Raw genomic sequence first — 13,236 nt, 5'->3', positions numbered from 1 at the left:
ATTTATATATATATATATAAGGCAGGAGCACAAGTCAGCCAGATGGGCGCCCCGTCTAACTTCCCAAAACAGCTGTAATGCAGCTCTGCCCTATTCACTGCAATGGAGTTGAGCTGCAATACCAGACACTGGACACCGGGCGGCGCCATCTCTGGAAGAAAACAGCCATGTTTTTCTAATTCTGTAAACCTCCTTTAAAATTGATGGAGACTGAAGGCTGCAGATGGACCCCCCGGAGGTGACGTGACCACTCGGCGACCACTGACCGGTCCATTTTTTTTGCCCATACCCATCATGACGAGTCTTTTTGAAAATATTTCAAGGTTCAAAGCAAAAATAGAGAACTACAGCGAGGAGCCCGGTGACGGCGACCACCCCCGAGACCAGGCCGAATTTCAGAGTTCTGTGCTGCTGCTGCATGGGCTCTGGGACTACTGAATCATCATCTCTGGAGGGCGCTGGCACCGTCATCGTCTCAGTGCCATGTGGATCCAAAGCGTCTGTAGAAAGAGAAAGTCACCAGTGAATGACGGGGCAAACGGGCAGCGGCCACAGGGCTCTCGTATGATGAGACATTGGGTGGTGGACACCATAATAATATGAGAATAACACGTCTACCGTATCTCATCTGCACTGCGGTATCTAATCCTCTCCTGTGGGATACTGTCTGCTGAGCTGTGTATCTAATCCTATCCTGTGTGATACTGTCTGCTGAGCTGTGTATCTAATCCTGTGTGATACTGTCTGCTGAGCTGTGTATCTAATCCTATCCTGTGTGATACTGTCTGCTGAGCTGTGTATCTAATCCTATCCTGTGTGATACTGTCTGCTGAGCTGTGTATCTAATCCTGTGTGATACTGTCTGCTGAGCTGTGTATCTAATCCTATCCTGTGTGATACTGTCTGCTGAGCTGTGTATCTAATCCTATCCTGTGTGATACTGTCTGCTGAGCTGTGTATCTAATCCTACACTGTGTGATACTGTCTGCTGAGCTGTGTATCTAATCCTATCCTGTGTGATACTGTCTGCTGAGCTGTGTATCTAATCCTCTCCTGTGTGATACTGTCTGCTGTGCTGTGTATCTAATCCTGTCCTGTGTGATACAGCCTGCTGAGCTGTGTATCTAATCCTGTCCTGTGTGATACTGTCTGCTGAGCTGTGTATCTAATCCTATCCTGTGTGATACTGTCTGCTGAGCTGTGTATCTAATCCTATCCTGTGTGATACTGTCTGCTGAGCTGTGTATCTAATCCTATCCTGTGTGATACAGCCTGCTGAGCTGTGTATCTAATCCTGTCCTGTGTGATACTGTCTGCTGAGCTGTGTATCTAATCCTATCCTGTGTGATACTGTCTGCTGAGCTGTGTATCTAATCCTCTCCTGTGTGATACTGTCTGCTGAGCTGTGTATCTAATCCTCTCCTGTGTGATACTGTCTGCTGAGCTGTGTATCTAATCCTGTGTGATACTGTCTGCTGAGCTGTGCATCTAATCCTATCCTGTGTGATACAGTCTGCTGAGCTGTGTATCTAATCCTCTCCTGTGTGATACAGTCTGCTGAGCTGTGTATCTAATCCTATCCTGTGTGATACTGTCTGCTGAGCTGTGTATCTAATCCTATCCTGTGTGATACTGTCTGCTGAGCTGTGTATCTAATCCTGTACTGTGTGATACTGTCTGCTGAGCTGTGTATCTAATCCTCTCCTGTGTGATACTGTCTGCTGAGCTGTGTATCTAATCCTGTCCTGTGTGATACTGTCTGCTGAGCTGTGTATCTAATCCTCTCCTGTGTGATACTGTCTGCTGATCCGTGTATCTAATCCTGTCCTGTGTGATACTGTCTGCTGAGCTGTGTATCTAATACTCTCCTGTGTGATACTGTCTGCTGATCCGTGTATCTAATCCTCTCCTGTGTGATACTGTCTGCTGAGCTGTGTATCTAATCCTATCCTGTGTGATACTGTCTGCTGAGCTGTGTATCTAATCCTCTCCTGTGTGATACTGTCTGCTGAGCCGTGTATCTAAGCCTATCCTGTGTGATACTGTCTGCTGAGCTGTGTATCTAATCCTATCATGTGTGATACTGTCTGCTGAGCTGTGTATCTAATCCTGTACTGTGTGATACTGTCTGCTGAGCTGTGTATCTAATCCTCTCCTGTGGGATACTGTCTGCTGAGCTGTGTATCTAATCCTGTATTATGTGATACAGTCTGCTGGACTGTGTATCTAATCCTATCATGTGTGATACTGTCTGCTGAGCTGTGTATCTAATCCTATCCTGTGTGATACTGTCTGCTGAGCTGTGTATCTAATCCTATCCTGTGTGATACTGTCTGCTGAGCTGTGTATCTAATCCTGTATTATGTGATACAGTCTGCTGATCCGTGTATCTAATCCTCTCCTGTGTGATACTGTCTGCTGAGCTGTGTATCTAATCCTATCCTGTGTGATACTGTCTGCTGAGCTGTGTATCTAATCCTCTCCTGTGTGATACTGTCTGCTGAGCCGTGTATCTAAGCCTATCCTGTGTGATACTGTCTGCTGAGCTGTGTATCTAATCCTATCATGTGTGATACTGTCTGCTGAGCTGTGTATCTAATCCTCTCCTGTGTGATACTGTCTGCTGAGCTGTGTATCTAATCCTGTATTATGTGATACAGTCTGCTGGACTGTGTATCTAATCCTATCATGTGTGATACTGTCTGCTGAGCTGTGTATCTAATCCTGTACTGTGTGATACTGTCTGCTGAGCTGTGTATCTAATCCTATCCTGTGTGATACTGTCTGCTGAGCTGTGTATCTAATCCTCTCCTGTGTGATACTGTCTGCTGAGCTGTGTATCTAATCCTCTCCTGTGTGATACAGTCTGCTGAGCTGTGTATCTAATCCTATCCTGTGTGATACAGTCTTCTGAGCTGTGTATCTAATCCTTTCCTGTGTGATACTGTCTGCTGAGCTGTGTATCTAATCCTGTCCAACCCCTGAAATGCCCCCCATACGTCCTGGCCCCTGACAGAGGTTGTACTTACCTGGCTCCCCGTTGCGCAGATGAAAACATCCAGTGTCGGGGGGGGGCAGCCAATAGCAGGCGGTGACGGGGAGCAGCCTTCCTAGCGTCACCCGCGATGCTGAGGAGGCTCAATCCCATCGCGGCTTGCTATTGGCTCCCCCCTCTACCCCCCTGTTTTCGTCTGCGCCACGTGGAGATGCAGCGGCGGCCGTATGGGCTTTAGAAGCTACATGGGTGTCGGGGTGCGAGTTAAGTACAACCTCTTTCAGGGGCCAGGACGTATGGCAGGGAAGGGGGGAAGGGGCATTTTAGGGGTTTGTGAGCTCCCCCTAGTGGTGGCCTCGTCTCACCTTGGACGTGGACAATGGTGTTCCAGGTTTCCTCTATGTCCTCGTACTTGATGGCGCAGGTGTAGACCCCCGTGTCCTTGTCCTGGACATTGATCAGTTGTAGGGGGGCTCTGCCGTTCTGGAGGTCTCCTTCCGAAATATCGTGACCCGGGTAGTCACAACACGTCTTGTTAGAGAAATACTTGGTCACCCCGTCCTTCGACCAATGGACGATCAGCATTGACAATTCAATGGCGCCATCCGTCTTAAAGTCACACGGCAGAGTAACGTTCTCCCCCCGCCGAGCCTCGACATGTCGCAACAAGGATTCTGTTGTGGATCTCACCGAGGCGACACCTAGAGGAGAGAACGGGAACCGGTGAGATCGAATCCGGTAGAGTCAGAAACCAGAACCAGGTGTGGACTGCGAGATGAGCCGCAGCCCTTCTACCTAGGCCGAAAAATTCTCCACTTACCACCGCAGAGGAATATCAAGCCAAAAAAGAATGAAGACCCGGACACGGCCATGGCGCGCGGCTGCCCCAAGGATCCAAGAAGGCTGGAGGGAGGTTGCTGAGCCAAGCTCTTATACCAGGCGAGGACCTCCTTATCTCCAAGACACAGTCACCAGGGCGGGAGCGACACCAGCCTGCGCCACCGCAGATATCCAGCTTTATAAACTGAGTTTACATACGTGTACATATAACGGCAAACTACAACTCCCATCTAATGGCTCTCCGGGCTATGCTGGGGGTTGTACGTTCACCACAGCTGGAAAGCGACAGGTAGATCAAAAATTTGCCATAAAAAATGTTTTGATTTCCACAAAGCTATAAGGCGGCGGTGGTGGTCCTCCGGGACAGAGGGTTGTACTTATCTGCGAAGAACCCCCCCCCCCCCATTACCTGAAAATATTCCCAAATAAGCAGCCCCTCATGGTCCAGGTCTTACCAGCCTTCCGCGGGGGAGGAGTCAAGTTCAACAGGCGGATCCTGGTGGCTGGGGGAAAACGGAGAAGATGGCGGTTATTGGTCTGAACTGCGACTTAGATTGAGGCTGTTGCTACTGAGGAGCGCCATAATCGCAGTGGTGCAAAGCCTGGATGCCATTGTGTTGCCATGACAACCATAACAGGGAAGTCATGGGGCTGGAATATATAAGCCCCGCCCACCGGACGTCTTAAAAACAGGAAAAATTTTCAAAGTGGTCACAAGATGCTCCGCCCACCTGACTGTTAAATAGCCCCGCCCACCTGAGTCCTTCAAAAGAGAAAGTGTCCCCAACATGGACAATCTCCACTTCTAAATTGCCCCTCCAATTGTGTCAACCTGTGAATGGACTTCCTGTCTTGTGACTAGAAGTCCATGTTGGTATCTCCATGACAACCCCAGAGCAAGCACAACATTAGTTTTTCCAGGCTACAGGTAATAACCAATATGGCCGCCATTGCCGTCCCCCACGCATAACAGAGAGAAGGCGGACGTCCTTACGTTCTAAAATGAGACCGTAGATGGCGATTTGCGCCGCACCGCCATACTGGACCGCACACGTGTAGTTGCCAGCGTCGCTCAGGGTAAGATTCGTCAAAACCAGAGAGATGTTCCCCTGCGCGATCTGCTCCAGAGACATCACGGCCTGCGAGCTGTGAAATGTCAGACTGCCGTCTTTATACTCCACCAGGGGGCGCCCATTGTGGTCCCAGCGCACTGACAGGATGTCCATTCTGACGGGGGGGTGGATCACCTGCACCGAGGTATTCATGAGAATCTGGTGGGGGAGGCGTGAGGAGATCCTAGAGGAGTCTGTGGAGGCGCGAAGGAGGAGGGCTGAAAAATGAGACGCACAGCATTCAGGGCAGTTTCTTCAAAGGGTGTGAATAATTTTGCAACCAGTTCCGGTGCAGCCATAGCATTAAAAATTTCATTAAGTTTATAAATAGTCCTAATTTAGAATCTCCTGCCGTTATGTGTATGCAGCTCCTATGCAGGGCTAGGTGTCTCCATGGTTACAGACTACAAATCCACCCCATGTAGTCGCCCTTCTATCTGAGTTGAGGAGGCTCAGACAACAAAGGGTTGTAGCCATGGAGACACATAGGACTGCAGAGGAGCTGTGTACACAACACGCCATTCTTCATGAAGCCGCATGCCTTGGGACAACTTACCAAGTTGAATGCAAAAGTTTTCACGCCCTGCAGATATCATTCTATGTCTATGATTTTCTAGTGACGTCACGTTACGTGCTATATCCGTGTGTGAACAGGGTCTGCATTCCCACTTACCGGCACATATCAGAAGACTCAGTACTGGGACCGTGCAGCTCATGATCGTCGCAGGCCGCCCGTGTAGTGTCCACTCTGCCTCTGCTCCATTCATGCACAGATCCTGCTGTGAAAGCCGCCCCTCCTGCTTCCTGCGATATAGCATCTCTTATCTAGTGCTGACACCACAGGCTTCCACAGGAAAAAAAAATGGCACTTTCTCCTAAAAGACAAATGTAGCAGAGCTGAAACGGTCATGTTCTATTTGTGCGTTGTGATAAGGAGGTCACATTCGGAGCACAGCCACCAGCAGCTTAGTCCACCTTGTCTTGCGTTGAGCTTCTCTAGGCGGCCGGAGTCTCGTCTGGTTGGCTTCAGTAAAGATGGCTACAGCTGAAGTTCTTCGTACCATGGCACGTCCTCCTTGTGGCGCGGTAATGCACAATCTGCACAGGCTCTTACAGGTCGTGGTCGCTTTCTTCTCATGACACCTCATTACCACAGGCCTCTTCATGCTTCAGGGTGCGGGGTTAGTGTCTGTAAGCTACCCCTATGCTTCAGGCTATCCTCTCTTCCTCAGCTGCTTCCTTGCCCCACCTAGAGGTGGCGCACCATTATGGCAAGTGCTACTCACCTCCACCAGCCAGCTAACTACACACAGATACATGGCTGGCTCTGTCACAGAGGCTCACTCTCTCACTCCTAGGCCCAGCTCACCTACCTATGCCTGCTGTCACCACCACCCTTCTCAGTTGTGATAATTGGTCTTATCAGGCCCCATTGACTGCGGAACCACCGGTGATGCCTGTGATTTTCCTCCTTCCCAGAGAGGGGGGGCATAAATCGACTGTACAGAAATGATAGATTTCCATGGGTACAGGAACAAACCGACCCCTCTGTGTATAGACTTCATATTATAGGATTTTAAAATTGACATCACATGACAGGAAGTCCATGTTGCCATTTCCATGGCAACCCCAGAGCATGCACGACATTAACATTAGTTGTGGTAACCCTAAACTCTTCCTCTCCAGACTTCACCAAACAGCTCCACAGATCTCAGCTTCATGTTCATTCAAAGCTGAGTTTTTTTTATTTCTGGTGATAAGTAGAGCCAAGAAATTTAATTCGTTACGAATTTGTCACGAATTGCTATAAATATGGTGTACCCAGGCCGCTCTGTCTTAGTGTGCGGCCACATGGAGCGTCCCTCCTGCGGGCAGGTTTGCGGCTATGCTGCAGTGCTTCTCATTTGTTAATGAAATAGTCCTTCTTCATTGTTAATGGCCGCGCGGCACCTGTAATTACTAGGCTCCTATCTGTAAAAAAAGACGTAAAAAAGTGTCAGGTTTCATTGCGAACTGCGGGCGGCCCGTGCTGCTGATCGCTGTGACTGCGCTGCACGAGGAGATGTGCCGTGAACTGTGGGAGCAATCAGGCAGTAACAGACGCTTGTAGACTTCTGCTACAAGCGTCTATCACATTGTAAAATCTAAAAGTCGTCAGGGAGCGCTATTTCTTATGTAAGAGCGCCAACTGCTGGCTATAAAATTATCTGTCAGCCTGCAGAGTTGGAATTAACCTCTTCCTGCCTTGACTGTGGCAGGGAGGGGTTAATTCCCTTAAAAAAAATAAGTAAGTAAAAAGTAAATAAATATATAAAAATGTTAAAAAAAATTGTAGAAAAAGAAATACAGAAAAAAAAAAAATTAGCAATAGTTACTAGTATTAGCAATAGTATAACAGACGACGTTCACACCCAGACAGACATCCCACCCCTTTTTTCTTCATAAAATAAAATAAATATATTTATCATATTTATATGTTTATTAGTTTTAGCAATAGGTATAGTAGAATTTGTGTGTAAAATATACAAACTTTATTTTAAAAACACGCATATATTTTTTTTCATTTAGAAAAAAAACAAAAAAAAAACATAAAATGTCAGAATTTCCCCAAGACAAATACACTAAAAAAACTCACTTTGAAGGGTCTTGTAACGTTTTGGCGCTGTACAAGATTTTTCTGGCAACCAGCAATAGAAAAATAGGCCGCTAAAATAAAAAATGCGCTTCAGTCTGTTGAAGTCTTGTGGCGGGCAGAGCCAGTAGATAAATTACATAAATAGCTTCTATTTTCAGGGTGCAAGAGTATGGTAATAGTTTTAGAAATGTTTTGTCTTGAAACCTTTTGGAAATAGAAAATAAATTAATAAGAAAGGAAAATAAATGTTTTTCATAATTTTCACAGTTTTTCCTTTAATGTAGGAATAAATAAATAAAACTGATGCAGAATAAGTATCCCTACACTCTCCTTGCATTGTCCCTGCTGTCTCCCTACATTCTCCCTGCACTGTCCCTGCAGTCTTCCTATTCTCTCCCTGCACTGTCCCTGCAGTCTTCCTATCCTCTCCCTGCACTGTCCCTGCAGTCTTCCTATCCTCTCCCTGCACTGTCCCTGCAGTCTTCCTATCCTCTCCCTGCACTGTCCCTGCAGTCTTCCTATCCTCTCCCTGCACTGTTCCTGCAGTCTTCCTATCCTCTCCCTGCACTGTTCCTGCAGTCTTCCTATCCTCTCCCTGCACTCTCCCTCTCCAATATTTTTCTATGAATCATTTTCAGCAACACTGTCCCTAGTGCATGAGTGCTTGCCACGTCTCCCCCTATGCTCAGCTCACAGGACAATGGGGGAGACCAGGCAAGATAAGGGTTTTTATAGGGCTGTGACATCACAGAGGTTGGATGGATATCTGCAGAAGCCTGGACAGAGGGGCGGCTGTGGGTGTAATGAGTTAAGTAGTAGCCTGGACAGAGGGGCGGCTGTGGATGTAGTGAGGTAAGTAGAAGCCTGAATAAAGGGGCGGCTGTGGGTGTAGTGAGTTAAGTAGTAGCCTGGACAGAGGGGCGGCTGTGGATGTAGTGAGGCAAGTAGTAGCCTGGACAGAGGGGTGGCTGTGGATGTAATGAGGTAAGTAGAAGCCTAGACAGAGGGGCGGCTGTGGATGTAGTGAGGTAAGTAGAAGCCTTAACAGAGGGGCGGCTGTGGGTGTAGTGAGTTAAGTAGTAGCCTGGACAGAGGGGCGGCTGTGGATGTAATGAGGTAAGTAGAAGCCTGGACAGAGAAGCCAAAGTGGAAGTAGTGAGGTAAGTAGTAGCCTGGAAAGAGGGGCGGCTGTGGATGTAGTGAGGTAAGTAGAAGCCTGGACCGAGGGGCGGCTGTGGATGTAGTGAGGTAAGTAGAAGCCTGGACAGAGAGGTGGCTGTGGATGTAGTGAGGTAAGTAGTAGCCTGGACAGAGGGGCGGCTGTGGATCTAGTGAGGGGATTAATAGGCTAGACAGAGGGGCGGCTGTGGATGTTGTAAGGTAAGTAGAAGCCTGGACAAAAGGGCAGCTGTGGATGTAGTGAGGTAAGTAGAAGCCTGAACAGAGGGGCGGCTGTGGATGTAGTGAGGTAAATAGAAGCCTGAACAGAGGGGCGGCTGTGGATGTAGTGAGGTAAGTAGTAGCCTGGACAGAGGGGCGGCTGTGGATGTAGTGAGGCAAGTAGTAGCCTGGACAGAGGGGCGGCTGTGGATGTAGTGAGGTAAGTAGTAGCCTGGACCGAGGGGCGGCTGTGGATGTAGTGAGGTAAGTAGAAGCCTGGACCGAGGGGCGGCTGTGGATGTAGTGAGGTAAGTAGAAGCCTGGACAGAGAGGCGGCTGTGGATGTAGTGAGGCAAGTAGTAGCCTGGACAGAGGGGCGGCTGTTGATGTAGTGAGGCAAGTAGTAGCCTGGACAGAGGGGCGGCTGTGGATGTAGTGAGGCAAGTAGTAGCCTGGACAGAGGGGCGGCTGTGGATGTAGTGAGGCAAGTAGTAGCCTGGACAGAGCGGCGGCTGTGGATATAGTGAGGTAAGTAGTAGCCTGGACCGAGGGGCGGCTGTGGATGTAGTGAGGTAAGTAGAAGCCTGGACCGAGGGGCGGCTGTGGATGTAGTGAGGTAAGTAGAAGCCTGGACCGAGGGGCGGCTGTGGATGTAGTGAGGTAAGTAGAAGCCTGGACAGAGAGGCGGCTGTGGATGTAGTGAGGCAAGTAGTAGCCTGGACAGAGGGGCGGCTGTTGATGTAGTGAGGTAAGTAGTAGCCTGGACAGAGGGGCGGCTGTGGATGTAGTGAGGTAAGTAGAAGCCTGGACCGAGGGGCGGCTGTGGATGTAGTGAGGTAAGTAGAAGCCTGGACAGAGGGGCAGCTGTGGATGTAGTGAGGTCAGTAGTAGACTGGACAGAGGGGCAGCTGTGGATGTAGTGAGGTCAGTAGTAGACTGGACAGAGGGGCGGCTGTGGATGTAGTGACGTAAGTAGTAGCCTGGACAGAGGGGCGGCTGTGGATGTAGTGAGGTAAGTTGAAGCCTGGACCGAGGGGCGGCTGTGGATGTAGTGAGGTAAGTAGAAGCCTGGACAGAGGGGCGGCTGTGGGTGTAGTGAGGTAAGTAGAAGCCTGGACAGAGGGGCGGCTGTGGGTGTAGTGAGGTAAGTAGTAGCCTGGACAGAGGGGCGGCTGTGGATGTAGTGAGGTCAGTAGTAGACTGGACAGAGGGGCGGCTGTGGATGTAGTGAGGTAAGTAGTAGCCTGGACAGAGGGGCGGCTGTGGATGTAGTGAGGTAAGTAGAAGCCTGGACCGAGGGGCGGCTGTGGATGTAGTGAGGTAAGTAGTAGCCTGGAAAGAGGGGCGGCTGTGGATGTAGTGAGGTAAGTAGTAGCCTGGACAGAGGGGCGGCTGTGGATGTAGTGAGGTAAGTAGTAGCCTGGACAGAGGGACGGCTGTGGATGTAGTGAGGTGAGCAGTAGCCTGGACAGAGGGGCGGCTGTGGATGTAGTGAGGTGAGTAGAAGCCTGGACAGAGGGGCGACTGTGGATGTAGTGAGGTAAGTAGAAGCCTGGACAGAGGGCGGCTGTGGATGTAGTGAGGTAAGTAGAAGCCTGGACAGAGGGGCGGCTGTGGATGTAGTGAGGTGAGTAGAAGCCTGGACAGAGGGGCGGCTGTGGATATAGTGAGGTAAGTAGTAGCCTGGACAGAGGGGCGGCTGTGGATGTAGTGAGGTAAGTAGTAGCCTGGACAGAGGGGCGGCTGTGGATGTAGTGAGGTGAGTAGAAGCCTGGACAGAGGGGCGGCTGTGGATGTAGTGAGGTGAGTAGAAGCCTGGACAGAGGGGCGGCTGTGGATGTAGTGAGGTAAGTAGAAGCCTGGACAGAGGGGCGGCTGTGGATGTAGTGAGGTAAGTAGAAGCCTGGACAGAGGGGCAGCTGTGGATGTAGTGAGGTCAGTAGTAGACTGGACAGAGGGGCGGCTGTGGATGTAATGAGGTAAGTAGAAGCCTGGACAGAGAAGCCGAAGTGGAAGTAGTGAGGTAAGTAGTAGCCTGGAAAGAGGGGCGGCTGTGGATGTAGTGAGGTCAGTAGTAGACTGGACAGAGGGGCGGCTGTGGATGTAGTGAGGTAAGTAGTAGCCTGGACAGAGGGGCGGCTGTGGATGTAGTGAGGTCAGTAGTAGACTGGACAGAGGGGCGGCTGTGGATGTAATGAGGTAAGTAGAAGCCTGGACAGAGAAGCCGAAGTGGAAGTAGTGAGGTAAGTAGAAGCCTGGACAGAGGGGCAGCTGTGGATGTAGTGAGGTCAGTAGTAGACTGGACAGAGGGGCGGCTGTGGATGTAGTGAGGTAAGTAGTAGCCTGGACAGAGGGGCGGCTGTGGATGTAGTGAGGTCAGTAGTAGACTGGACAGAGGGGCGGCTGTGGATGTAATGAGGTAAGTAGAAGCCTGGACAGAGAAGCCGAAGTGGAAGTAGTGAGGTAAGTAGTAGCCTGGACAGAGGGGCGGCTGTGGATGTAGTGAGGTCAGTAGTAGACTGGACAGAGGGGCGGCTGTGGATGTAGTGAGGTAAGTAGTAGCCTGGACAGAGGGGCGGCTGTGGATGTAGTGAGGTCAGTAGTAGACTGGACAGAGGGGCGGCTGTGGATGTAGTGAGGTAAGTAGTAGCCTGGACAGAGGGGCGGCTGTGGGTGTAGTGAGGTAAGTAGTAGCCTGGACAGAGGGGCGGCTGTGGGTGTAGTGAGGTAAGTAGTAGCCTGGACAGAGGGGTGGCTGTGGATGTAGTGAGGTAAGTAGTAGCCTTGACAGAGGGGCGGCTGTGGATGTAGTGAGGTAAGTAGAAGCCTGGATAGATGGGCGGCTGTGGATGTAGTGAGGTAAGTAGTTGCCTGGACAGAGGGGCGGCTGTGGATGTAGTGAGGTAAGTAGTAGCCTGGACAGAGGGGCGGCTGTGGATGTAGTGAGGTGAGTAGAAGCCTGGATAGATGGGCGGCTGTGGATGTAGTGAGGTGAGTAGAAGCCTGGACAGAGGGGCGGCTGTGGGTGTAGTGAGGTAAGTAGTAGCCTGGACAGAGGGGCGGCTGTGGATGTAGTGAGGTAAGTAGTAGCCTGGACAGAGGGGCGGCTGTGGGTGTAGTGAGGTAAGTAGTAGCCTGGACAGAGGGGCGGCTGTGGATGTAGTGAGGTAAGTAGAAGCCTGGATAGATGGGCGGCTGTGGATGTAGTGAGGTGAGTAGAAGCCTGGACAGAGGGGCGGCTGTGGATGTAGTGAGGTAAGTAGAAGCCTGGACAGAGGGGCGGCTGTGGGTGTAGTGAGGTAAGTAGTAGCCTGGACAGAGGGGCGGCTGTGGGTGTAGTGAGGTAAGTAGTAGCCTGGACAGAGGGGCGGCTGTCGATGTAGTGAGGTCAGTAGTAGACTGGACAGAGGGGCGGCTGTGGATGTAGTGAGGTAAGTAGTAGCCTGGACAGAGGGGCGGCTGTGGATGTAGTGAGGTAAGTAGAAGCCTGGACCGAGGGGCGGCTGTGGATGTAGTGAGGTAAGTAGTAGCCTGGACAGAGGGGCGGCTGTGGATGTAGTGAGGTAAGTAGTAGCCTGGACAGAGGGGTGGCTGTGGATGTAGTGAGGTAAGTAGTAGCCTGGACAGAGGGGCGGCTGTGGATGTAGTGAGGTGAGTAGTAGCCTGGACAGAGGGGTGGCTGTGGATGTAGTGAGGTAAGTAGTAGCCTGGACAGAGGGGCGGCTGTGGATGTAGTGAGGTGAGTAGAAGCCTGGACAGAGGGGCGACTGTGGATGTAGTGAGGTAAGTAGTAGCCTGGACAGAGGGGCGGCTGTGGATGTAGTGAGGTAAGTAGTAGCCTGGACAGAGGGGTGGCTGTGGATGTAGTGAGGTAAGTAGTAGCCTGGACAGAGGGGCGGCTGTGGATGTAGTGAGGTGAGTAGAAGCCTGGACAGAGGGGCGACTGTGGATGTAGTGAGGTAAGTAGAAGCCTGGACAGAGGGGCGGCTGTGGATGTAGTGAGGTTAGTAGAAGCCTGGACAGAGGGGCGGCTGTGGATGTAGTGAGGTGAGTAGAAGCCTGGACAGAGGGGCGGCTGTGGATATAGTGAGGTAAGTAGTAGCCTGGACAGAGGGGCGGCTGTGGATGTAGTGAGGTAAGTAGTAGCCTGGACAGAGGGGCGGCTGTGGATGTAGTGAGGTGAGTAGAAGCCTGGACAGAGGGGCGGCTGTGGATGTAGTGAGGGAAGTAGTAGCCTGGACAGAGGGGCGGCTGTGGATGTAGTGAGGTAAGTA

The 13,236-nt window shown here is 50.8% G+C and overlaps 1 protein-coding gene across 1 annotated transcript; it reads right to left on the bottom strand.

Annotated features, from left to right (window-relative positions):
- Window positions 1–43: 43 nt before the first annotated feature.
- On the bottom strand, window positions 44–5,765 carry LOC121008031 (hemicentin-1-like). The gene is made up of 6 exons (XM_040440303.1): window positions 5,621–5,765; window positions 4,830–5,165; window positions 4,291–4,338; window positions 3,361–3,696; window positions 232–500; window positions 44–192 (listed from the first exon to the last, which is right to left on the bottom strand). Exons 1-5 carry the CDS (start codon window positions 5,763–5,765, stop codon window positions 319–321), a joined length of 1,047 nt encoding a protein of 348 aa, XP_040296237.1. The 3' UTR covers window positions 44–192; window positions 232–318.
- Window positions 5,766–13,236: the final 7,471 nt, after the last annotated feature.

The sequence above is a fragment of the Bufo bufo genome, chromosome 7 (genome assembly GCF_905171765.1).
Source record: "Bufo bufo chromosome 7, aBufBuf1.1, whole genome shotgun sequence".
Classification (NCBI taxonomy): domain Eukaryota; kingdom Metazoa; phylum Chordata; class Amphibia; order Anura; family Bufonidae; genus Bufo; species Bufo bufo.
Note: the sequence above shows the minus strand (reverse complement) of the source record. Positions and strands in the feature narration are given on the sequence as shown.